General features: G+C 45.1%; 2 protein-coding genes across 5 annotated transcripts in view; both read left to right on the forward strand.

The window, feature by feature from the left end:
- Positions 1-27410, forward strand: part of FAM168A (family with sequence similarity 168 member A) — a 359778-nt gene that overhangs the window by 65960 nt on the left and 266408 nt on the right. The gene's annotated exons all lie outside the window — the stretch shown is intronic.
- LOC140907817 (uncharacterized) lies at positions 3644-9036 on the forward strand. The gene is made up of 2 exons (XM_073334663.1): positions 3644-7909; positions 8499-9036. The coding sequence occupies exon 1, from the start codon at positions 5140-5142 to the stop codon at positions 6295-6297; it is 1158 nt and encodes a 385-aa protein (XP_073190764.1). The 5' UTR covers positions 3644-5139; the 3' UTR covers positions 6298-7909; positions 8499-9036.

Below are 27410 nucleotides of genomic sequence, written 5' to 3' on the forward strand. Positions count from 1 at the left end.
TAAAGAATTTCATATTACCTATGCATAATGTCTATTTGCTTAATAATATGTAAGCGGGGGAATAGTCCTGCTCTTGTGGGGAACTTTCCTGGCTTCTGCACTACCCCGGTGAAGTGCGCTAGCGAAAGGATCTGAGTCCTCGCTCCCACTTCCTTTACCCAGTGGCCTCCCTGCCCTTGAGGACTCCCCTTCCACTCTCCTGTCTGGCAGAGTCCTCGTAACCCCAACAAGGCTGGGCCCAGGATTCCTGGGGGGCTCAACCCCCAACCCTGCTGCGGTCACCTAGGACAGGGGCTAGGGTGTCCCCACTCCGGGGTATTCTCTCTGCACTGGGCACTTCTCTGATCCACTGACCATTACATACAAGTTAAAGCAAATGCAAGTTATTTAATCAACAATTAATTTTAAAAAGAATAAGGAAAAATGGGAAAGGTTAAAGGAAACACATCACCCCGCTCTGTGGCAGGGAACATCACAGTGTCTCTGGAATGTCAGGGCGGTTCACAGTCTGTTCCTTGTAAGTCCCAGGCCTCCTGCTCAGGCCCTGGCTGTGCTGCAGGGATGCTGTGGGTTGGACACTCACTCTGGTGGTAGCCACACGCTCTCAGGCTCTAAGTGATAGGACCCTTCTTCCCAGTGTCGCCCCCACCCTGCTCACCGCACCCAGCTCCAGACTGCTCCAGACCCAGCTCCACCACTCGGTCTCTGCGCTGCTGCTGCTGCTCTGCCTCCAGCTCCCTGGGCTGCTGCTCTGGCCCCTCGGGCTCTGGTTGCTGCAGCTCTGCTCCCAGGACAGGTCTGCTCTGCAGGCTGCTTCTGTGGCTCTGCTCGCAGCACTGACCTGCTTCCTGGGCTGCTTTTCTGGCCCCTCTGGCTCTGGTTGCTGCAGCTCTGCTCCCAGGGCAAGTCTGCTCTCTCTGGGCTGTGCCTCTGGCTTTGGGGCTGCAGCTCTGCTCCCAGGACAGGGTCTGCTCTCTCTGGGCTGCTTTTCTGGTCCCTCTGGATCTGGCCCAGCTCTGCTCCCCAGCTTAGCTTGGGCCCCTGCTTTCTCTTTAGCTCGGCCCCCACTCTGTCTGACCCAGGCAATTGCAGCTCACATGGAAGACGGGACCTCCATGGCCTCCTGACTCCCTGATTAGCCTGCTCACCCTGTCATTCAGGCTGACCTGGAGCATTGGCCTCTCCCCATTGTTCCTGGGGGCTGTCAGTCTCGGGGTCCTGATTCCCCATCGACCCTTCCCCCTTTTTAGTACTGGGAGCTAGCAACTAAAACACCCCCACTGAATGTTAATAAGGGGGCAACAGTCCCCTTACAAATAGGTGAAAAAAGGTTCTGTAACCATCTAAACCTTGGCATCTCACTCCCAGCCTGATGGTTGGCTATGGTAGTGATCCCATCTGGTATGTCTCCCTACTCCTCCTTCCTTACAAGCTGTACTTTTTAAACTTCCCTGTTTCTCCCTTTGTTGAGGGTGCAGATGGAGAGCACTTCTGTACTTGTTTCCCCACTCTTTGCTGCAAACATTGATGCTGTCTGTTTGATTGGAGCTCTCTTCAGCTGTGAAATCTATAATTCTATTTTTTGTTCTGCTGTTTTAGAATTGTGGAATGTTGTGAAGACTCTAAGTGCCCTGCAGCATTAGGCAGATGACTATCTGGATTATCTTCAGCACAACGAAATTCATATACAAGAGGTATCAGACCAATAGCTTACACTCTCCCTCAGATTGCACCATTGTAGAGTAGATTGTTATATTAGATCCTTCTTCCTGCTTCCGCCATAGTGTTGCCAAATTGGTAATATTTTAAAACTGGACAATAGAAAAAGACAAACTTATTTTTAAACAAAAGCTTTACAAATAATGTAGAATGTAAACTGGTGCAGGGACTGTCCTTTTACCATTTGTTTCTATAGTGCCTAGCATGATGGGGAAACCTGACCTGCTTAAGGCCTCTAGACACCAATAGATGATGCAGCAGAACCAAATGTACCATTACTTAGGAACAGGTGAAAATTACAGGCTTTTGGGGGCGGGGAGGGGAAGAGGATTCTGCCTGCTTGCTTCTCCTGCATTTTTTGCTGCATTCTAAGAATTCTGACCTTTAACTTTAACTTAAAAAAAAAAAATTAGCTGCCAATATAGAGAGAGAACAGCAGAAACAGGTGTTCTGTTCCCCACTCAAACCAGCATTGTCCAACTCAACGTGGGTTTTGGCAATAGCAGCAGCAAAGGTGGCTACTCTGTACTCTTGCATCCCATTCACTTCACTTTGCACATACATTAAGCACATTAAATTATTAAGCACAGGCAAATTTTTTTAAAAGGAAAATTAAATGCAAAAAACCAATGTGAATATGTAATCCACATACCTCCTGGGTGTGGTGTTCTGTCCCATCTAGTAGCACTGAGACCGCTTAAAGAGAGAGAGATAAAAAGAGTCTGCTCTACAATCTTAGCTAAGAACCAGTTGGCTTTTAGCTCATGCACTAAGCTTCAAAGGTCCCAGGTTCGATCCCGCCTGCCAATGACCAGGGTCTGTTGGCATTACAAATGCAATGTAAATGTCACACAGTGATCATAAAATGTCAGGAAATGCAAAAGTAAATGGTGTTTCTAGAGCCAAATCGTGTATATTTTATACATGTAACAAAAAAAGTGTAGTTATCTCCACATTTAACAAGAATCACATCACCTTATCAAGAAACAAAAATCTTTCTTCCAGGCCCTTCTTCTCACACGTCTCAACTGCTACAGTTTTTCCTCTCCAGCTTTGATAAATCCCATGTTGCCTCACTTTTATATCCATTTTAAAATGCTACTGCAAAGATCATATTTGTGGCTCATTGCTTCAACAATAATCTCTTTGCATCCTCTGATGGTACCTACTTCTCCATTTCATCTAACACAGACTACTTGCCTTCACTCCCAAGGCTCTTTGCCACCAATCCCTGCCATGGCTGTCATCGGTCATATTAAGATGCTGACCTCCACCACTGTGCAGCCAGTGATTCAAGCCTTTTTTTCCCTCCCCATTTGTGAATTTTCAGACAAATACCTTTTGTGCTTTCTTCTTTCTTTTCTCATGCATGGGAGTAGCTCCCCATAAACATCTGCAAAGCCACCTCATTGTCCTCCTTCAAAGCTCTCCTTAAAATGCTCCTCTGCTATGATACATACAAGAAACTCTGAGAATTATTAGGCAGTGGGTGTACTCAGACCACTGCTTTTCTTACTGACCAAGATTATCTCATTGTTACCTCGTGCTCCCACCTGTTCGTAGTACCCAACTGTTGTGTCACATTGTATACTTCAGTTGTAAACTTTTCAGGACAGGGTCTATCTGTTTGTTATGTGTTTGTGCAGTGCTTTGCACAACATGGCCCTGATTTGACTGAGACTTTAGGTATTACCACAATACAAACAATAATAGCATGTATATGCAATGGAGCAGAATTAACAATGCTATGGCCATCTTCATGTTTGCATTTCCAGTTTAACTATACAATCTTAATGTAGATTTTAATTCTATTTTGAATATATGTTTTATGAAAAACTTTACAAAATGCAGTTGTATTGAAATGTGCTTACTAAAATTATTTGTCCTTTGTACTCTTGACTTTGTCATCTCTGATCATTACCTCAGTCTTGTCTTGGCATAAACTTGCTTGGTAAATCAATTGTAATGAATGATTTTAGTTCTTGGCCCTCTAGAATTTGGACTAAATTATTGCTGGGAAATAAAGATACACTACCATTAGTTTACCATTCTGAATTTTTCAGCCCAGTGCATAAGAATGACTGTTGCTTTACTCCTGAGTAGACTAACTGGATAATTGAGAATTACAACCTTGCATGAGTTCCATTGCCTAGTGGGCTGTATATAGGTCATGTTACCCTAAGACATTATTTTATATTCCAAAGAATCTTGAAAACTTTCACATGTTAACAAAGTGAAATCACAGTTTAAAAAACTACCACTTTTAAGTGGGTTATTAGAGTTGGTTGTTGCCCTAGATAGGGAGAGGAACATAGCTTACTGACTGATGATTTGAGCCTTTTCTTGGGCAGTACTTTTGACCTGAATGAGATCTGAAAGTTCCTTAAAATATTGTTTCCAACCATTAGCCTCAGAGTGAATTGGGATTTTTTTGGATCAAGGCTACTCAGAAAGGAAATAAACAAAATGATATTCCAATAGTTGTTTTAATATCAATTGTCACAAAAAAATCCATGTATATTTAAAAATGTCTTATCTTTGTCAGTGATTTAATAAACCTTTATAGTTAATTTTTACATTGTTATTCTTATGCAGTGTGTGTGTATGCAATTTGGCATATCGTTACAGGGCTTTGTTTAAACTCAAACTCTTTGGTCTGCACTTCAAAATGCACAGGAGATTTAATTCTCATGAACATTAACAGTGATTCTTCTTTGAGTGCTTGTTCATGTCAGTTCCAATCAGGTGTGTGTGTGCCGTGTGCACAGTTGCCAGAAAGTTTTCCCCTAGCTGCTCCCTTCGGGTCAGCTGTGGAGCCCCCTGGAGGAGTGCCTTCATGGCGCTCAATATATGATCATGCCGACCCAGCCCCTCCTGAGTCCTCCTTACCACCAGTGACGGTTGTTGGAACTGCGATCGCTTGCCTAGCAAGTTCTTCCCTTAGTGTTCTTTCATATAGTTAGTTTAGCCTAGTTTAGTTGTAGTTAGTCTTAGTTGTTAGTGTAGATAGTGAGGTTTGGGAGCGGGGTTTCCCCAATCCCAACCCCTCTCCCCCCCCTTGGGCTCTGGGGTATACTGTTAGCCCAATTCTGTAAACCCTGTGGAACCTGCAGCAAGCCTATGTCAATGAGCGACCCCCAGGACTTGTGTCCGAAGGGTCTGGGGGAGGCTCACCAGACAGATAGGTGCAAGATCTGCAGGGCTTTCTGCCCCAGAACTAAAAAGGAGTGCGATTTCCAATTGAAGCAGTTGCTCATGCAATCCGCCCTTCATCCCCAGTCTGCTGCGGACTGCCAGGACCCCGCACCGAGCGCTTCTCTACGGAGTGCCCTGACATCAGTACGTGACACAGTGCCGAGGAAGGACTCTAGTTGAAGAGACGCTCAGCACTAGTGATCTCTGGCACCGCATGATGCACAGATGACCTGGCACCACTTGCATTCACTGGTGCCGTACAAGTGGCATAGAAAAGCCGACAGGGGGCGCTCCCCTGTGCAGAAAGCAGCAGGACCCGTGGGTGCTGTAATGGTGCATCCCATGAAGGAGCACTTGGCGTCCAACCACCAAGAGTCAGCGCCGTCGACCTTGGTTCCCACTGGGGGACTGTCGAGTCCAGTGCCCAGTGACTCCCAGGATGGGCAGTGCCAGGTGGAGGAGTTGGAGCTACCCTCCACCACGGACACTTTTGAAGCCGCCAGAGACTTAATAGCGATGACGGCTCCTCAGCCCCCGGTGGTCAGAGATAAGCCTACGGCGCCGCTGCAACTGGCACCATGTAGAGGCAACCCGGCCATGATGCAGCGGTCATCCTCTCCTGCCTTGGCACCACTCCAGATCGCCATTGACAAGACACTGTTCTTCGGTACCAGCAGAATGACTATTCCCTTCCCCGGCACTGATGAGGGAGCGTCACCGATCCCCGGCTCTGAGAGAGGACTGGCACTGGACCCCCAGCAGCGGTTCCCGGCCCGGGCACCTAGACTCCGGTCCCCCGCATCATCAATTCGGCACAGGTCCCCGGTGCAGTACCATGCAGTGCCACCATGGTCATCACAGTCAAGATCTGTGTCTTTGGACTCGGACAGTGACTCGCACTATTCCCATCGTAGCAGGCATAGATCCGACAAGCAATGGAGGGGAGGCGCCACTGGCATGGCAACCCCAGTGGCAGCCTCCAGTGCAATGGCCTTTTTGGACCCCCTGGACTTACCATCAGGCCCAGGGGTCCCTTTCCAGGGGCTCCCATTCAGTGGCCTTGGAGCACCGACCACCCCAGATAGTCAAGGACCGACTAATGGATCCGAGGCAACCTTGGCTCAAGCTCCACAGCCGGCCCAGATCGCTGCCGAGGCAACTCTGAGGCACGACCCATTACAAGGCCAGGCTACTGCCACCTCAGCTGTGGTCGCCACAGAGGCCCCAGATGCTGAACAGGAGGAGGGCAGGGAGCTGGTGGGTCAGGAGGATCCCGTACCACCTCTGGCCTCCTCATCTTCATCCCTGGGCGAGGCGCTGGCGGGAGCTTCAACCTTGGGCCCTCTCCCAATTGACCACAAGGCCCACCAGGACCTTCTATGAAGGATTGCCTATAATGTGGTGGTACAGGTGGAGGAGGTGGTCAAGCCCAAAGACCCATGGTTGACATCCTTGCGCCAGAGGGACCATCCAGGGTAGCTCTGCCACTAATAAAAACTATTCAGAGCAGTATTAAGAATCTGTGGCAGACCCCTGCCTCAATCCTGCCCACCACCAGTGGGATAGAGCACAAGTGCTTCGTTCCCTCCAAGGGGTACGAGTACCTGTTCTCTGACCTGCAACCATGCTCCCTAGTAGTATCAGCGGTGAATGAGAAAGTGAGAGTTCACCATGTGCATCAAGACTAACCAGTCCTGTGTGGGGAATTATCAGTTTGACTTGTAAAGGCCAGAAAATTGATAAATCTCTACCACAACAACAATTTGTGTAGTGGGTGTGCTGAGAGCCACTGAATCAAACTGTAGACACTGTGTGTAATGAAAAGCACTTTAAGCCAGGGGGTGTGGCAGCACCCCCAGCACCCGTAGTTCCAGCACCTGTGGCTGTCCTAGGAACAGAACCCTCAAGCTTGCTTTCTTGCATTTATTTCAACCAGACTTGCAGCAATAGCTTGATGACCTATTAAATGACAGAAGGAGCATCTCTGGCAAGAAAGCGGAGGCCATGTTGATCAAGCTAGGGGAATATGACTGCTCTTCATTCCCTCTTAGCCCTGGTCTACATTAGGACTTTAGGTCGAATTTAGCAGCGTTAAATCGATGTAAACCTGCACCCGTCCACACAATGAAGCCCTCTTATTTCGACTGAAAGGGCTCTTAAAATCGATTTCCTTACTCCACCCCTGACAAGTGGATTAGCGCTTAAATCGACGTTGCCGGCTCGAATTTGGGGTACTGTGGACACAATTCGACGGTATTGGCCTCCGGGAGCTATCCCAGAGTGCTCCATTGTGACCGCTCTGGACAGCACACTCAACTCAGATGCACGGGCCAGGTAGACAGGAAAAGAACCGCGAACTTTTGAATCTCATTTCCTGTTTGGCCAGCGTGGCAAGCTGCAGGTGACCATGCAGAGCTCATCAGCAGAGGTGACCATGATGGAGTCCCAGAATCGCAAAAGAGCTCCAGCATGGACCGAACGGGAGGTACGGGATCTGATCGCTGTATGGGGAGAGGAATCCGTGCTATCAGAACTCCGTTCCAGTTTTCGAAATGCCAAAACCTTTGTGAAAATCTCCCAGGACATGAAGGACAGAGGCCATAACAGGGACCCGAAGTAGTGCCGCGTGAAACTGAAGGAGCTGAGGCAAGCCTACCAGAAAACCAGAGAGGCGAACGGCCGCTCCGGGTCAGAGCCCCAAACATGCCGCTTCTATGATGAGCTGCATGCCATTTTAAGGGGTTCAGCCACCACTACCCCAGCCGTGTTGTTTGACTCCTTCAATGGAGATGGAGGCAATACGGAAGCAGGTTTTGGGGACGAAGAAGATGATGATGATGATGATGATGATGAGGTTGTAGATAGCTCACAGCAAGCACAGAAACCGGTTTTCCTGACAGCCAGGAACTGTTTCTCACCCTGGACCTGGAGCCAGTACCCCCCGAACCCACCCAAGGCTGCCTCCTGGACCCAGCAGGCAGAGAAGGGACCTCTGGTGAGTGTACTTTTTAAAATACTATACATGGTTTAAAAGTAAGCATGTGAAAGGATTACTTTGCCCTGGCATTCCCGGTTCTCCTAGATGTAGTCCTAAAGCCTTTGCAAAAGGTTTCTGGGGAGGGCAGCCTTATTGTGTCCTTCATGGTAGGACACTTTACCACTCCAGGCCAGTAACACGTACTCGGGAATCATTGTAGAACAAAGCATTGCAGTGTATGTTTGCTGGCATTCAAACAACATCCGTTCTTTATCTCTCTGTGTTATCCTCAGGAGAGTGAGATATCATTCATGGTCACCTGGTTGAAATAGAGTGCTTTTCTTCAGGGGACACTCAGAGGAGCCCATTCCTGCTGGGCTGTTTGCCTGGGGCTAAACAGAAATGTGCCCCGCTGTTAGCCACAGGGAGGGGGGAAGGTTGAGGGGGTAGTCACGCGGTGGGGGCAGGCAAAATGCGACCTTGTAACGAAAGCACATGTGCTATGTATGTAATGTTAACAGCAAGGTTTACCCTGAAAGAGTGTAGCCACTGTTTTATAAAATGTGTCTCTTTAAATACCGCTGTCCCTTTTTTTTTCCTCCACCAGCTGCATGTGTTTCAATGATCACAGGATCTTCTCCTTCCCAGAGGCTAATGAAGCTTAGAAAGAAAAAAAAAACGCACTCGTGATGAAATGTTCTCCGAGCTCATGCTATCCTCCCACACTGCAGAGCACAGACGAATGCATGGAGGCAAATAATGTCAGAGTGCAGGAAAGCACCAAATGACCGGGAGGAGAGGTGGCGGGCTGAAGAGAGTAAGTGGCAGGCTGAAGACAGGGCTGAAGCTCAAATGTGGCGGCAGCGTGATGAGAGGAGGCAGGATTCAATGCTGAGGCTGCTGCAGGGCCAAACCAGTATGCTCCAGTGTATGGTTGAGCTGCAGCAAAGGCAGCTGGAGCACAGACTGCCACTGCAGCCCCTGTGTAACCAACCGCCCTCCTCCCCAAGTTCCATAGACTCCACACCCAGACGCCCAAGAATGCGGTGGGGGGGCCTCCGGCCTACCAGCCACTCCACCACAGAGGATTGCCCAAAAAAAAGAAGGCTGTCATTCAATAAATTTTAAAGTTGTAAACTTTTAAAGTGCTGTGTGGCATTTTCCTTCCCTCCTCCACCACCCCTCCTGGGCTACCTTGGTAGTCATCCCCCTATTTGTGTGATGAATGAATAAAAAATGCATGAATGTGAAGCAACAATGACTTTATTGCCTCTGCAAGCGGTGATTGAAGGGAGGAGGGGCGGGTGGTTAGCTTACAGGGAAGTAGAGTGAACCAAGGGGCGGGGGGTTTCATCAAGGAGAAAGAAAGAGAACTTTCACACCGTAGCCTGGCCAGTCATGAAACTGGTTTTCAACTCTTCTCTGAAGCGTACCGCACCCTCCTGTGCTCTTCTAACCGCCCTGGTGTCTGGCTGCGCGTAACCAGCAGCCAGGCGATTTGCCTCAACCTCCCACCCCACCATAAACATCTCCCCCTTACTCTCACAGATATTGTGGAGCACACAGCAAGCAGTAATAACAGTGGGAATATTGGTTTCGCTGAGGTCTAAGCGAGTCAGTGAACTGCGCCAGCGCGCCTTTTTAAACATCCAAATGCACATTCTACCACCATTCTGCACTTGCTGAGCCTATAGTTGAACAGCTCCTGACTACTGTCCAGGCTGCCTGTGTACGGCTTCATGAGCCATGGCATTAAGGGGTAGGCTGGGTCCCCAAGGATACATATAGGCATTTCAACATCCCCAACAGTTATTTTCTGGTCTGGGAATAAAGTCCCTTCCTGCAGCTTTTGAAACAGACCAGAGTTCCTGAAGATGCGAGCATCATGCACCTTTCCCGGCCATCCCACGTTGATGTTGGTGAAACGTCCCTTGTGATCCACCAGAGCTTGCAGCACTATCGAAAAGTACCCCTTGCGGTTTATGTACTCGGCGGCTTGGTGCTCCGGTGCCAAGATAGGGATATGGGTTCCGTCTATGGCCCCACCACAGTTAGGGAATCCCATTGCAGCAAAGCCATCCACTATGACCTGCACATTTCCCAGGGTCACTACCCTTGATATCAGCAGATCTTTGATTGCGTGGGCTACTTGCATCACAGCAGCCCCTACAGTAGATTTGCCCACTCCAAATTGATTCCCAGCTGACCGGTAGCTGTCTGGCATTGCAAGCTTCCACAGGGCTATCGCCACTCGCTTCTCAACTGTGAGGGCTGCTCTCATCTTGGTATTCATGCGCTTCAGGGCAGGGGAAAGCAAGTCACAAAGTTCCATGAAAGTGCCCTTATGCATGCGAAAGTTTCTCAGCCACTGGGAATCGTCCCAGACCTGCAACACTATGCGGTCCCACCAGTCTGTGCTTGTTTCCCGAGCCCAGAATCGGCGTTCCACAGCATGAACCTGCCGCATTAGCACCATGATGCATGCATTGGCAGGGCCCATGCTTTCAGAGAAATCTGTGTCCATGTCCTGATCACTCACGTGACCGCGCTGACGTCGCCTCCTCGCCCGGTATCGCTTTGCCAGGTTCCGGTGCTGCATATACTGCTGGATAATGCGTGCGGTGTTTAATGTGCTCCTAATTGCCAAAGTGAGCTGAGCGGCCTCCATGCTTGCCTTGGTATGGCGTCCTCACAGAAAAAAGGCGTGGAACGATTGTCTGCCGTTGCTCTGATGGAGGGAGAGGCGACTGACAACACGGCTTACAGGGTTGGCTTCAGGGAGCTAAAATCAACAAAGAGGGTGTCTTTACATCAAGGAGTATTTCAGGCAGGACTTCACGGAGGGTTCCAATAAGAAATGTTGCACCTAAGTTATCGTTCTTATTGGAACAAGGAGGTTAGCCTGGCCTCTGATTGATACATGGCTAGATTTACCTCGCTGCACCTTCTCTGTGAGTGACTGCAGTGTGACCTAGAGGAATGAGTCCCCTAGACAGGGGAGGGGGGGAAGCAAATGAGTACAAAACAAATCTGGTGTATTTCTTGTTTTGATCCACTCTATCTATCTTTTACATCTTTGGCTGGCAGCAGACGATGCAGAAGGACTGCATGCCATCCACATCTCATGGCTGCTCGGCAGAAGATGGTACAGTACGACTGCTAGCCATCCTCATCTCTTGCCTGCCTGGCAGAAGATGGTACGGCACGACTGCTAGCAGTCCGTATCGCCTGCCCGCTCACCATAAGACGGTTCAATAGGACTGACTGCAGGACTAAAGAGAATGACCTGGTCAAGTCACTCCAAATTTAGTCCCTGCGCCCATGTCTGTCCAGGCGCTCCCAGCCGACGTGGCCAGGAGCACCTCGGACATGACGATGACGGCTACCAGTCGTACTGTACCGTCTGCTGCCACAAGGGAAGGGGTTGCTGCTACTGTGTAGCATTGCCGTACCGCGTCTGCCAGCACCCAGGAGTCATAGGGTGACGGTTACCTGAGCGGGCTCCATGCTTGCCGTGGTATGGCGTCTGCACAGGTAACTCAGGAAAAAAGGTGCGAAACGATTGTCTGTCCTTGCTTTCACGGACGGAGGGAGGGAACGGGGGCCTGACGATATGTACCCAGAACCACCCGCGACAATGTTTTAGCCCCATCAGGCATTGGGATCTCAACCCAGAATTCCAATGGGCAGCGGGAACTGTGGGATAGCTACCCACAGTGCAACGCTCCGGAAGTCGACTCTAGCCTCAGTACTGTGGAAGCGCTCTGCCGAGTTAATGCACTTAGAGCATTTTCTGTGGGGACACACACACTCGAATATATAAAACCGATTTCTAAAAAACCGACTTCTATAAATTCGACCTTATTCCGTAGTGTAGACATACCCTTAGACTCTGTCTGCTTCATCTTCTCAGGCATTCCAGAGGTCATGGAAGGGAAAGGTATCCTTGAAAGTAAATCTGCTTAGCACAGTTCTAGGCCTTTGAGGATTTAGCTCTTGAATTTTGTCCAGTTTGCCCCAAGCATCAAAAAACCTTATGGGTTTTGAAAGCTTTTGGAACCTATAACTAGTCTGCCACTTCTTGCTTCATAGGAACTTTATTCCTGAAAAGACCATTGGTCCTTTGTCTGTGACCAATGCTGGATGTTTTAGTAGAGGGAAATTCCCATGATACCCCTAGATATGCAATAAGATACCACGTGGGGAAATTTCTTCCTCACCTTAGCTGAAGATGAGCTTGTACCCTGATGCGTGAAGATTGACCCTATATTTTATGCTAGTTATTTTCCTTGCAAATGCTATTCTTACTTGCTTCTAATCCTTTAAAGGATATTAAGCCTCTTGCCTTAATATCTTGTGACTGTGAGATGCATGGGATAATTATACAGCACATAAACTGTGATTGTGGATTCCTAAGCTAGCCTTCACACTTACCATATCTTCCTTAGTTGACCTGATTAAACCTAAGGTGCCCTCTGCTGGTCCATAATACATGATGATGCTGTGTTACAGGAATACAACGTAATCAAATAGGAGGATGCAAACACCGCCCTGGACATCCCACAACAATTATTTTATGGCACACTGCAACTCAGTTTGTTAACATAGTGGCTTTCCATTTCTTTATGGCTGAGTACCACTGCCATACAATAGTTGTTAGAAGAAGAAAAAAAATGTGAAATGGCTAGTGTTAGTAAGATGAGGCTTCCTATGACAAGAATGAAAAGCATCAAATGTCAGAAACTGGCAAAAAGAATATTGCTTTAAGGTTACAGATATAAACTGTGGGGAAGATATTGGGCACAAGAAGTTCTTAGTACTAAGAACTTCATCACCTGCTTGTGATCCCACACGCCTAAATAGCTTATCAATGGATGATGCAGATATTACTGTGAATTACTGAGTGTGTGCACCAAGATTGTTTTTTGGCTCTCTGTTCAGTGCAGTGTTTCTGGGTGTGGGATAAGATAATGTTCCTCCTCTTCCCCCACCCTTATGGCTTATTGGTGGAAAGAGGTTCCCATTGCTTCCTTTGCTTATCTCTAAAGGGTTGGTGAGTTCAGCAGCGCCAGTTGCTTGCTCTTAGGCACATGGCAGCTCAGGGGCCAGTCTTGTGATTAAATCTGGTCTCAGAATGAGTGGAGCACTAATGTCCACTAGGCATACACACTCCAAGAATCGCACGTGACTGTCGCTTTAGAAACTGAATACCATTGTGTGTAGGCTTTCAGTCATATTTTTTTTTAAAGGAAGTGTACATTTTCTGAGGAAAAAACAATACCCTAATCAGAACTGCACAAATCTCTCTTCAAAGCTAATGCAACAACATAGTGTGAAAATACTAAGCATAGTGGGAATATAGCATAGTGGGAGAGCCACTTGAATACTAAGTTCCTATTTTTCTAGAAAAGTACAATAGTGTTCTCAATACTTGCAGCCTTTAAGTGGCTAGAACTATTGTAGAGCAAAAGGCTGCACAGACCTTTTGATGGTGCCTTCCCACGGTGCACATCCTACATCGCTGCTCATACAAAAGCCTGGTTGGAGGTAGTGGCCTTTATAGCTGATGTGTAATTTACCACTTCTTCCTGGTGTGTTAGCCTTGTTTGTATTGATAAATGCATGTTCTCTGTGTATAGCCTGCAGATAATTCTGTAGGTCACATACAACGCTGCTTAATATACCTGTTTTTTATTAAGTACGTTTGAATTTGTGACTTTGGTTAATAAGCTACTACTCTCACAAATTCTATTGTTAACCAGTAAAGTCTGTATGTTCTGATTTATAGTGCCACAAGGGGTAAACTGATGTTAAAAGCATTAATTAGTCTTGGTTGACTGCAGAAAGAATTGAGTTGGAGTGAGACAGCTTTTGATTTAGCCCTTTGTAGGCTTTTGATTTTTGCCTAAGCTTGTTAAAGGGCCTGTATCTCTGACTTTTTTTATGCCTGATTGTATAATTAGAGAGAGTTTAGTATGAAATATAATGATTGGGCTGACGGAGCCAGGGCCCCAGACCTAAGATGAGTTACAAATATTTTTTTTTCAAGTTTTTCTTTTCTCTGGACAGTGATGTAAATCAGTTTGGTGAAATTTACATATACTTTAATGGAGAATTTTTCTCCTAATTCACAGGAGCTGCAAACTCCTGTAAATCTGTCAGTTATTTTAGATTTGTAGTAACTATGTAAGAGGGTCTGTTCTAAGTTTTCAGTGCCCTGGACACATTCTGAACATTACAATTGATCATAAACAGACTCTGGCATTTACCCAGTGAGCGCTGCCTCAGCAGTAACATCTATGTAACAGAAATATAACAAGCCCCACAATTAAATTACCATAGTCCCTCAACTGCCCCCTTCTTGCAGGTTTTTGCAGGCCAGAAAGTACAGATGGGCCTTAGTACTTTTCCTGAATGTTATGCTTGGAGTTCTTAAGCGATTTGATTTGTGAACAGAAGCCGATATAGCTTAGTTTCTGTAGCACTCAGTACTATCTATCTGGGTGCTGGACAAAAGTTTAAGAACAAATAATTAAAATTAAATTAAATTGAAGTCTAGTTTTCCATACAAACCTCCATAAATTAGACTTGTTGATTCAAAAAAAGAATAGAGTTGGAACTGGTTTAGATGTTGCCTATATGTATATGATTTAAGATTTCCCTCCCTCTCTTGCAACACTCAACTCTGGTATAAATGATCACATCTGCTTATAAAAGAAAAATGTTGCTTCTTAGTTGGATTGAATTTGGTTCACATGTTTTAATGCTTGCCAGTAAAAAGACAGCATTTGCCCATAGTTGTCCCCACACCGTGGTATTTCAGTTCCTGAGATTATTTCCTTTTTATTAGTATGTAATGCTGTGCAGTAGCTGGGGCGTAGGTTAACTTGTTAGTGGTGACCCAATACAGAAATGTTTTTTAAAGGTACACAAACATGCATAAGGAAATCCACACATACTTTGCATCAATGGATCGCTAAGCTACATATAGTTTTAGGGAGTCCTAAAATGAGTGAGATGGTACAAAAATGATAAAAGGTTTAGAAAACCTCATCTGAGAGGAAAGATTAACAAAACTGAGCATGTTAGTCTTGAGAAAAGACTAAGGGGGAACCTGATAAGTCTTCAAATATGTTAAGGGTTGTTTTAAAGAAGAAAGTGATTAATTGTTCTCCATGTCCCCTGAAAGTAGAACAAGAAGTAATGGATTTAATCTGCAGCAAGAGAGATTTAGGTTAGACATTAGGAAAAGCTTTCTAATTAAGTTCTGGAATAGGCTTCCAAGGGAGATTGTGGAATCCTCATCATTGGAGATTTTTCATAACAGGTTGGACAAATACCTTCCAGGGATAGTCTAGGTTTACTTAGTCCTGCCTCAGTGCAGGGGGCTGGACCTGCGTGAGTGCAAGGTGTCCCTTTCAGAAATTTCAAAATTTCTAAGATTCTGTGTTCTTCAACTTCTGTCGTTTAAAAGAAGACTTTCACTAAATCTGAAGATTTTTTTTAATTGATTCACTGCCAAGCTGATGTCCTCTTCCATAAATATTATTTTGAAAGGCTTTGGGCTCCTTTCATTGGTCATGATCTACTATAGTTAAAGTAATAAAGTAAATGTGTTGTAAGATTTATTTCTATACATATATTCTCTATAGGTTGGTTCATACTATTTTCACACAACCTGCTTCCTTTGCTCTTCTTGCTGCAAGTTTAGCCTTGCACCTCCTCACTGCCACCAGAAAAATTCTCATTATTCAGAAGAATTGATGCTTATTTTCTATTGTATTTATTTATCTACTTGGAAATAGAAATAGATTGGGTGGCTGATAGTTCTGACATTCCTTAATGAAGTCATAAAGCAAGACTGGGGCTTAGAATATCTCACCATTATCCCTGCTGCTCAGAGTTCTTGCTTGATGCCATTCATCAAGTTTTCCTGTCTTGTTGTCATGAAAAATGAAAATTCAGAACCACTTCAAATTGTTATGATTAACATATCATTCAGCCCAGTCCAATGAAAGCTTAGGGTCAAAGGAATAAACCTTTGTTATTTTGTAAAAGGCAAATTATGATTGTCATTCAGTTTTCTTGGCAAGTCATAATTTAAATTTTTGACAGCTACATGGGTGAACAAATTGATATTAAATCCATGAGCAGGCAACCAAATAGCAGTTTTTGGGTGCCCAATTCTAAATGTTGGTGGAGCACAAATTTCTCAGTGGAAATAATGAGATAACAAAGTGGGCAAGAGGACTTGCAGGAGATTCTTCTCTATCCTCAAGTTCCCCAGAGCAGGCTGATAGGTTGCGCTTCTCAGTGAGGTTGACAAGAAGAATCAGTAGTAAATCTGCCAAATCTTGCTTAAACTAGATTTTTCAGTGTGTGTTTTAAGAGTACAGTTGGGAGCCATCATGCAAAAAGAAGCACTTGTTTTTAGACGTGTCTGATGCAGTTAAAATACATGGCTTATGCTGCACAAATGTGCACCTATATAAATGCCCCCAATTGCACATGCTGCTTCACTGTTCACTTGTGCTTTAAGTACATGGAGCTTTTGTGCTTGCAGTTGCACACTCGTATTATCTTCGTGCTCAGTAGCATAATTGTCCCCTCCTATTTGTGCTTTCATTTTCAGTATGTAAACAAAACTTTTAATGGCTTTCCCCCCTCTTTCAAATAATGGCCTTTGTACCGAAGAAGAAAATTAGTAATAGCTGAAGGCAAATTTAATGATGCAAAGGCAAAATTTTTATAATAAGAAAAACTTCTACCAACCCTGTTCAGTTAGATACCGTTATAATTTCTCATTTCTGAAATGCTTGCATTTCTAAAGGAGTTTAAAAATTAACCCTTTGCCTGTTTTAGTAGTAGTAGTAGTATTCATTTAGTATTATTCTCAATTATTAGTTTAAGGTAGTGTCTTTGTGTTGCTAGTTGCTTTCAAGACAGGCAAGAAAGAATGGTCTTTGCCCTGAAAACCTCACAGTCTAAGGAAACACAGATGTATTGACAGAGGGCGCAAGCAATAGGAAACATACTTTTTTTTCTCTTTGCTTTATACATGTCATCTAGATTCTCTGTAGACAGCAGGGCAGAAGTGGGTCTTCAAGAGGGACTTAAATGTGGTAAAGATATGGGTCTAAGGGATGAACTCAGGAAAGTCGTACTATGCATAGAAGACTCAGAAGTGTTTGTTTATTGCCAACAGTTGTTTTCATGAAACTTTGTTAGAATATTTGAATATTAGAATAAATTTGTTAGAATATTCTTTCCTATCTTTTGTTAAAGGGATGTCACTTAAAATATTCTACTTACTGATTGACTTCAGTAGGCAGGAAAAGAATGCCACTCTGTCCAGAAGTTTAGCCTTTCTAACCCAAGGAGTTCAAAAATGATAAGTCAGGCTCCCCAAAAATGAGATTCTAAAAAAATTAATTGGGTTCTTATTTTAGCTGTGGGGTTTTTTAACCTGTAGGATGTATTTGAGTGATGTTTTCAAGCTTATCTCTGCAACAAAGAGGGCTTGAAAGGTGTTTTTTTTTTTTTTTTAAGTGAATGCTGACATTTTAATATAATTTGTAGAATCATAATAATATAGGGCTGGAATGGACATCGAGTGGTCATCAAGTCCAGTCCCCTGCACTAAGGCAGGACCAAGTAAACCTAGACCATCCCTATCAAGTGTTTGTCCAACCTGTTCTTAAAAACCTCCAGTGATGGGTATTCCACAGTCTTCCTTGGAAGCCTATTCCAGAGCTTAATTAGAAAGTTTTTACTAATAGCTAGCTAAATCTTCCTTGCTGCAGACTAAGCCCATTACTTCTTATCCTACCTTAAGTGGACACAGAGAACAACTGATCACCATCCTCTTTACAACAGCCCTTAGCAGATTTGAGACCCCCTCAATCTTCTTTTCTCAAGACTAACCATGCCTTGTTTTTTCAACCTCTTCTCATAGGTCAGGTTTACTAAATCTTTTATAATTTTTGCTGCTCTCCTCTGGACGCTCTCCAATTTGTCCACATTTCTCGAAGTGTGGCACCCAGAATTGAATACAGCTCTCCAGCAGAGGCCTCACCAGTGCTGAGTACAGTGGGACGATTACCTCCCATGTCTTACATACCATGTTCCTGTTAATACACCCCAGAATTATATTAGCCTTTTCTTTTTGTGGATACAGACTAACACGGCTGCTACTCTGAAATCTTTGAGTATGGTCCTTCAGCCAGTTGTGCACCCACTTTATAATTTCATCTACACCACATTTCCCAAGTTTGTTAGACTGTCCTGTGGGACAGTCTCAAAACCCTTACTGAAATCAAGATTAAAAAAAAAAATGAGGAGTACTTGTGGCACATTAGTGACGAACAAATTTATTTGGGCATAAGCTTTCCTGGGCTAAAACCTCACCTGTCCTCCATGAGTTCTCAAATGTAATTGCTAATGGTTCCAAGACTGTTTCCTTTAGTTCCTAAAGTATCCTATGGGTATGTCTACACTACAAAATTAGGTCGAATTTATAGAAGTCGTTTTTTTAGAAATCTGTTTTATATATTCGAGTGTGTGTGTCCCCACAGAAAATGCTCTAAGTGCATTAAGTGAATTAACTTGGCGGAGTGCTTCCACAGTACCGAGGCAAGCGTCGACTTCCAGAGTGTTGCACTGTGGGTAGCTATCCCACAGTTCCTGCAGTCTCCGCTGCCCATTGGAATTCTGGGTTGAGATCCCAATGCCTGATGGGGCTAAAACATTGTCGCGAGTGGTTCTGGGTACATATCATCAGGCCCCCGTTCCCTCCCTCCCTCCATGGAAGCAAGGGCAGACAATCGTTTCGTGCCTTTTTTCCTGAGTTACCTGTGCAGACGCCATACCATGACAAGCATGGAGCCCGCTCAGCTCACCATCACTATATGTCTCCTGGGTGCTGGCAGACATGGTACTGCATTGCTACACAGTAGCAGCAACCCATTGCCTTCTGGCAGCAGACGGTGCAATGCGACTGGTAGCCGTCGTCGTCATGTCCGAGGTGCTCCTGGCCGCGTTGGCCGGAAGCGCCTGGACAGACATGGGTGCAGGGACTAAATTTGGAGTGACTTGATCAAGTCATTCTCTTTAGTCCTGCAGTCAGTCCTATTGAACCATCTTATGGTGAGCAGGCAGGCGATACGGATTGCTAGTAGTCCTATTGCATCATCTTCTGCCGGGCAGCCATGAGATGTGGATGGCTTGCAGTCCTTCTGCACCGTCTGCTGCCAGCCAAAGATGTAAAAGATAGATGGAGTGGATCAAAACAAGAAATAGACCAGATTTGTTTTGTATTCATTTGCCTCCTCCCCTGTCTAGGGGACTCATTCCTCTAGGTCACACTGCAGTCACTCACAGAGAAGGTGCAGCGAGGTAAATCTAGCCATGTATCAATCAGAGGCCAGACTAACCTCCTTGTTCCAATAAGAACAATAACTTAGGTGCAACATTTCTTATTGGAACCATCCTTGAAGTCCTGCCTGAAATACTCCTTGATGTAAAGCCACCCCCTTTGTATTTAGCTCCCTGAAGCCAACCCTGTAAGCCGTGTCGTCAGTCGCCCCTCCCTCCGTCAGAGCAACGGCAGACAATCGTTCCACGCCTTTTTTCTGAGTGGACGCCATACCAAGGCAAGCATGGAGGCCGCTCAGCTCACTTTGGCAATTAGGAGCACATTAAACACCGCACGCATTATCCAGCAGTATATGCAGCAGAACCTAGCAGAGCGATATCGGGTGAGTAGGCGACGTCAGCACGATCGCATGAGTGATCAGGACATGGACACAGATTTCTCTGAAAGCATGGGCCCTGCCAATGCATGCATCATAGTGCTAATGGGGCAGGTTCATGCTGTGGAACGCCGATTCTGGGCTCGGGAAACAAGCACAGACTGGTGGGACCGCATAGTGTTGCAGGTCTTGGAAGATTCCCAGTGGCTGCGAAACTTTCGCATGCGTAAGGGCACTTTCATGGAACTTTGTGACTTGCTTTCCCCTGCCCTGAAGCGCATGAATACCAAGATGAGAGCAGCCCTCACAGTTGAGAAGCGAGTGGCGATAGCGCTGTGGAAGCTTGCAACGCCAGACAGCTACCGGTCAGCTGGGAATCAATTTGGAGTGGGCAAATCTACTGTGATGCAAGTAGCCCACGCAATCAAAGATCTGCTGATATCAAGGGTATTGACCCTGGGAAATGTGCAGGTCATAGTGGATGGCTTTGCTGCAATGGGATTCCCTAACTGTGGTGGGGCCACAGATGGAACCCATATCCCTATCTTGGCATCGGAGCACCAAGACGGTGAGTACATAAACTGCAAGGGGTACTTTTCGATAGTGCTGCAAGCTCTGGTGGATCACAAGGGACGTTTCACCAACATCAATGTGGGATGGTCGGGAAAGGTACATGACGCTCGCATCTTCAGGAACTCTGGTCTGTTTTAAAAGCTGCAGGAAGGGACTTTATTTATTTATTCCCAGACCAGAAAATAACTGTTGGGGATGTTGAAATGCCTATAGTTATCAGAGAAGAGTTGAAAACCAGTTTCATGACTGGCCAGGCTACGGTGTGAAAGTTCTCTTTCTTTCTCCTTGATGAAACCCCCCGCCCCTTGGTTCACTCTACTTCCCTGTAAGCTAACCACCCTCCCCGCCTCTCTTCGATCACCGCTTGCAGAGGTAATAAAGTCATTGTTGCTTCACATTCATGCATTCTTTATTCATTCATCACACAAATAGGGGGATGACTACCAAGGTAGCCCAGGAGGGGTGGTGGAGGAGGGAAGGAAAATGCCACACAGCACTTTAAAAGTTTACAACTTTAAAATTTATTGAATGACAGCCTTCTTTTTTTTGGGCAATCCTCTGTGGTGGAGTGGCTGGTTGGCCGGTGGCCCCCCCACCGCATTTTTGGGCGTCTGGGTGTGGAGTCTATGGAACTTGGGGAGGAGGGCGGTTGGTTACACAGGGGCTGTAATGGCAGTCTGTGCTCCAGCTGCCTTTGCTGTAGCTCAACCATACACTGGAGCATACTGGTTTGATCCTCCAGCAGCCTCAGCATTGAATCCTGCCTCTTCTCATCACACTGCCGCCACATTTGAGCTTCAGCCCTGTCTTCAGCCTGCCACTTACTCTCTTCAGCCCGCCACCTCTCCTCCCGGTCATTTTGTGCTTTCCTGCACTCTGACATTATTTGCCTCCATGCATTCGTCTGTGCTCTGCAGTGTGGGAGGATAGCATGAGCTCGGAGAACATTTCATCACGAGTGCGTTTTTTTTTCTTTCTAAGCTTCACTAGCCTCTGGAAAGGAGAAGATCCTGTGATCATTGAAACACATGCAGCTGGTGGAGGAAAAAAAAAGGGACAGCGGTATTTAAAAAGACACATTTTATAAAACAGTGGCTACACTCTTTCAGGGTAAACCTTTCTGTTAACATTACATACATAGCACATGTGCTTTTGTTACAAGGTCACATTTTGCGCCCCCCTCCCACCGCGTGACTACCCCCTCAACCCTCCCTCCTCCCCGTGGCTAACAGCAGGGAACATTTCTGTTCAGCCGCAGGCAAACAGCCCAGCAGGAATGGGCTCCTCTGAGTGTCCCCTGAAGAAAAGCACTCTATTTCAACCAGGTGACCATGAATGATATCTCACTCTCCTGAGGATAACACAGAGAGATAAAGAACGGATGTTGTTTGAATGCCAGCAAACATACACTGCAATGCTTTGTTGTACAATGATTCCCGAGTACGTGTTACTGGCCTGGAGTGGTAAAGTGTCCTACCATGAAGGACGCAATAAAGCTGCCCTCCCCAGAAACCTTTTGCAAAGGCTTTGGGAGTACATCCAGGAGAGCCGCGAATGCCAGGGCAAATTAATCCTTTCACATGCTTGCTTTTAAACCATGTGTAGTATTTTAAAAGGTACACTCACCGGAGGTCCCTTCTCCACCTGCCGGGTCCAGGAGGCAGCCTTGGGTGGGTTCGGGGGGTACTGGCTCCAGGTCCAGGGTGAGAAACAGTTCCTGGCTGTCAGGAAAACCGGTTTCTCCGCTTGCTTGCTGTGAGCTATCTACAACCTCATCATCATCATCATCATCATCTTCGTCCCCAAAACCTGCTTCCGTGTTGCCTCCATCTCCATTGAAGGAGTCAAACAACATGGCTGGGGTAGTGGTGGCTGAACCCCTTAAAATGGCATGCAGCTCATCATGAAGCGGCATGTTTGGGGCTCTGACCCGGAGCGGCCGTTCGCCCCTCTGCTTTTCTGATAGGCTTGCCTCAGCTCCTTAAGTTTCACGCGGCACTGCTTCGGATCCCTGGTATGGCCTCTGTCCTTCATGCCCTGGGAGATTTTGACAAAGGTTTTGGCATTTCAAAAACTGGAACGGAGTTCTGATAGCACAGATTCCTCTCCCCATACAGCGATCAGATCCCGTACCTCCCGTTCAATCCATGCTGGAGCTCTTTTGCGATTCTGGGACTCCATCATGATCACCTCTGCTGATGAGCTCTGCATGGTCACCTGCAGCTTGCCACGCTGGCCAAACAGGAAATGAGATTCAAAAGTTCGCAGTTCTTTTTCTGTCTACCTGGCCAGTGCATCTGAGTTGAGAGTGCTGTCCAGAGCGGTCACAATGGAGCACTCTGGGATAGCTCCCGGAGGCCAATACCGTCGAATTGTGTCCACAGTACCCCAAATTTGACCCGGCAAGGCCGATTTAAGCGCTAATCCACTTGTCAGGGGTGGAGTACGGAAATCGATTTTAAGAGCCCTTTCAGTCGAAATAAGAGGGCTTCATTGTGTGGACGGGTGCAGGTTTACATCGATTTAACGCTGCTAAATTCGACCTAAATTCCTAGTGTAGACCAGGGCTATGATGAATTTAATCAGGCCCTACTGACTTAAATACCTTTAACCTATCTAAATATTCTTTAACCTATTGTTTCCCTATTTTGGCTTGTGTTCCTTCCTCTTTGTTGTTAATATGAATATGAATTGTGTCACCATTAACATTTTTAGTGAATACTGAAGCAAAATAGGCATTAAACACCTCAGCCTCAGGTAGGCCTGAGTGTATGGCAAGGCATATAGTACATTTAGCAATGATGGGGAGAAACTAATCTCCAAGGCTTTTTTCCCCCTGTGTTTAGTTAATTTAAATAGACTGATGAAGGAATGAGAGAAGAGTGCAAGGTGTATTGGGAAGATGTAGGAGGTCTTGTATGATCTGTAGGTTTAGTCCTGTTTTTGCCCTGCTTTAATATTTTATTAACACTTTATTAACACTGTTCTATAGCTTTTGTAATGAGTTTAGATCCCAGAATAGAAACAGCGAACACATTTGAATAGATAAATTACATAAAGTAGGAAGTACCAAGCCCCTCAGAGAAAATCAGTTGCCTTGTGTATCAATCTCCAGTTCTTGTATAGCTGGGAATCAGAATGTTCATTTTTGGGGATGTGGCTGCAGAGGGCTTTATATAGGCTGGAGCTGCAGCTAATCTAAACATTAAGTGATCTCTATACAATAATCCTAAAGGGGAATTGAAATTTCCTTTCAACTATGTTGCTTGGAGATATTAACAGTGAACATGTATAAAGCTAAATTACAAACACATTTAAAAACAAAATCCTATTAACTTTGTTCATCCTTCACTTATCTACCAAAACTGAGCTAAGTTTAGGCTCCCAAAGTTCTGTATCTCTTGCTACAGCAGATAATACCATTAATGCTTAAAATGGAGTGAGGAATGCAACTTGATGATCTAATCTGCTATGGACATTAGAGATATCATAGGTAGGAGAAGAAACACAATGCTTAGAGCCTGAATTCAGATTCTGGTAAAAAAATATATATATATATATCAGTTTACCTTTAAGTACTGTGTGTCATTCCTTACTGTCATTCTCTTTGCAAAGGAAAAAGTCCTTGAGGGAGTAGGAGTACTTGTGGCACCTTAGAGACTAACAAATTTATTTGAGCATAAGCTTTCATGAGCTACAGCTTTATATGAGCATAATCTTTCATAAGCTACAGCTCACTTGATGAGCTGTAGCTCATGAAAGTTTATGCTCAAATAAATTTTTTAGTCTCTAAGGTGCCACAAGTACTCCTTTTCTTTTTGGAAATACAGACTAACACAGCTGCTACTCTGAAACTTGAGGGAGTAGTCATCTTCCAGACAAGGTGTTGTCTAATAGATCACTATTTCTAGCGCAGCTTTAGGCAAAAGCAAAAGATTAAGCAGGCTTTTGTTTAAATCTTTATTAATATAAAATTGTCTACTAGGATATCCTATATAACACACTATACTTTTATCCATCTGTGTATATGCACCATTTACCTCTATTAAATGGCATGACAGACCTGCTCAGATGTTCATAAACTTGTCTTCTTTTAGTGACTGCAGGCTCTGGAGGCTTATCCCTACAGTGTGAATGTTTTACGTTTCTTGCCCAGTACTAGAAACCTTAAACGGATTATTTAGTTTTGTTTTGAAGCTGTGCATTAAAATGAATCACTGAAGTTCATGATATGAACAGGGATTTCACTGGACCCACTTTTCTACAGCAGACTCGTAGCATGTCTTAATTGCAGATTCCCTTAGTGGATTCACATGAATATTTTCTGTAATTCCAAATATGAGCAGCCCATTTTTCAATTTCCAGGGTATTATGTGGTCCGATACTACAGTAATTGGGGAGGGGAGCCTAGACAGACGGGTTCAGATTATGGTGGAAGTGGTCTTGAGGGAAAAGGAATGCCCTCTTGTTAGGGTAAGTTGTATAAAACCCACTTCTTCCTTTCTTCCAAAACGTGAGGGCAGAGTAGTTTGCTGTTTGAAGTTTAGATATTCCATAGAATCATAACAATGTAGGGAAGAAAGGGCCATTGAGAAGTCATCAAGTCCAGCCTGCTGGCTGAGGCAGGATCATCTAAACCTAGACTATCCTACAAGATGCTGTAGGTGTGCTACATAGTATTTTTCTCTTAGTGGGGAAGAAAAGTATTTTTTTTCTGTGTTAGTGCCATTTCTACCACTTGAGACCTGATCCCAAGCAATTTGAGGGAAAAAAAAAAGTTTGCTTTGCCTGTGCTTGGGAATAAAGGCTTTATGGAGTCATCCATGGCATTAGTAGAATTTCTCTGATCAGATTCTCTAAGGATGGCTATAGCATTGAGCCTCAAATTAGACAGGTAATCCCCCGTGGAGTCTTGACCTAGTCCTGAAATTACTCTCTCCTGCTTTTTGAGCCTTTAGGTTCCACTCCAATGTATTTTCCTCTTCATCAGGACCACTTGCTTAATTGCTGTGACTGCTAGGCAGAAATCTTCCTTACTCTTCTGTCTTACAAGATCTCCTTCTCTTCAGTTCCATCACAATAAAATAGTTACTGGAATTGTGCCAAGTCTTTAGCCCAAAGTGTCTTCTAGCTTTCATATTAAACAAGGAATAGTACTGCCAGATTTCCATCCTAATCCCTCTTTTGAGGGACAAAGAAATCAACACTGTCTAGATGCCACTGCGCTAAAATTTTTTATTTGCTTTAGAATGCAGTAATTTAAGACTGCTGGTTCCCTGTTCCACCTTTTCATCCCACACATAAAGGGCCTCAGAGTCTCTCGAAATCTACCATTGCTAGATGGATTAAATCTTGGGTGACAAAGGCAAACAATTTGGGAGTAGTTCTATGTCTCTTTGAAAAGGAGAGTTCATTCTACAGCCAGGTATGAAACAACATCTACTAAGATTTGCAGAGTAGATGCCTGGTGGCCCTCCTAATATATAGTCTAAGAATTGGTCATTTAGAACCTTGTTTCATATCTGATTCTACATTGAGAAACAAGATATTAAACATAGTTGCCAGCTGCTCTTTAGTTCTTGTGCATCTTATGGCTTGCTCTCTGCAACACATTTCCCTTAGGCCTATGTTGGAGAGCTTGTTAGATGGGGGATGGTTCCTTACATGTTAGATTTGGTTTTGAACAGAAGCGTTTGAAACCCAGGTTTCTCTGATCCTTCAGAATTTCCTTCAGTTTCTTGATTAAGACAATTGTTTATCCTTCCATTCTCCTTTGTTTTTTGGAAGAGTTTTTTTGTGGAAAGCTTAGCTATTCCTTACATCTGCTTAAATGGGTGAAAGACCCAAGTCTTTCAGGTCTTCCCTAACAAATCTGACTTCTGGGGGCCAAGTGTGATAAGAACTTATCCTTTCAGAACTCTTCAGAAGATTTGTCTTTGTAGAGTAGCCTCTGGTCTCTTGCTTCTCAGATCGATGGAATTTCACTCTTGGTGTGAGAAGGTGCAATTCTTTTATAATTGCACCTGTTTACATCAGTGTTTTATTTCACCCCGTGCATTTGAGTGGAAACAGTTGGGATAAGATGGTTCATTAACAGCAGCTTTGAGATTCCAAAGATATGCTGGCACCAGCCTCAGAGGAGACTATAAATTCATTTTAGCTTGGAAGTGAGCTTTTGTTTTATGTCTGTCTGTAAGTGAGAGAGAGAGTATTACAGTAACTCCTCGCTTTATGTTGTAGTTATGTTTATGAAAAATGCTACTTTAAGCAAAATGATGTTAAGTGAATCCAATTTCCCCATAAGAATTAATGTAAGGGGGAGGGGTTAGGTTCCAAGGAAATCTTTTTTGCCAGATAAGACTATATTTTTATTTATATATATATACATACACACACACACAGTATAAGTTTTAAATAAACAATTTAATACTGTAGACAGCTATGATGACTGTGAAGCTTGGTTGAGGTGGTGAAGTCAGAGAATGGAAGAGGGTGGGATATTTCCCAGCGAATGCCTTACTGCTAAATGATGAACTAGCACTCGGCTGAGCCCTCAAGGGTTAACACATTGTTGTTAATGTAGCCTCACACTCTACAAGGCACCACAAATGGAGGAAGGGGAGACAGCATGGCAAAGAAAGACAGAGATACACACCGTGTGTGTGTGTGTGTGTGTGTGTGTGTGTGTGTGTGTGTGTGTGTGTGTGTGTGAGAGAGAGAGAGAGAGTCGTGCATTGCCCCTTTAAGTTCGCTGACCCCCCCCCCCAAGTACACTGCGTTTTTAAGAAGATCGGCAAGTTGAGACAGCAGCTGAAGCTCCCTCTGTCCTGAACCCTGCCCTGTCTCCCTCTCCCCTGCTCTGTGGAGAAGGGGTACCGAGGGGGAGGGGGACACCCTGACATCAGCATCCCTCTTCCCTCAAGGCAGAGGGCAGGAGCAGCACATGGCAGTGGGGGGAGGGACAGCTGAACTGCCGGGCCATTGATAGCCTGCTAGGTGGGTACCGCACAGGGAATTTAAGGGAGCGGGGAGCTGATAGGGGGGCCGCCGGTCCACCCTGGTTCCAAGCCCCCACCAGCTAGCTGCAATGGGTTGCTCTTTCCGCAAGCAGTGAACAAAGCAGGCGGCTACCAAACAACGTTATAAGGGAGCATTGATCAGCAACGAAACAACATTAACTGGGTTGACAAGTGAGG

This window comes from Lepidochelys kempii, chromosome 1 (assembly GCF_965140265.1).
Source record: "Lepidochelys kempii isolate rLepKem1 chromosome 1, rLepKem1.hap2, whole genome shotgun sequence".
Lineage (NCBI taxonomy): Eukaryota > Metazoa > Chordata > Testudines > Cheloniidae > Lepidochelys > Lepidochelys kempii.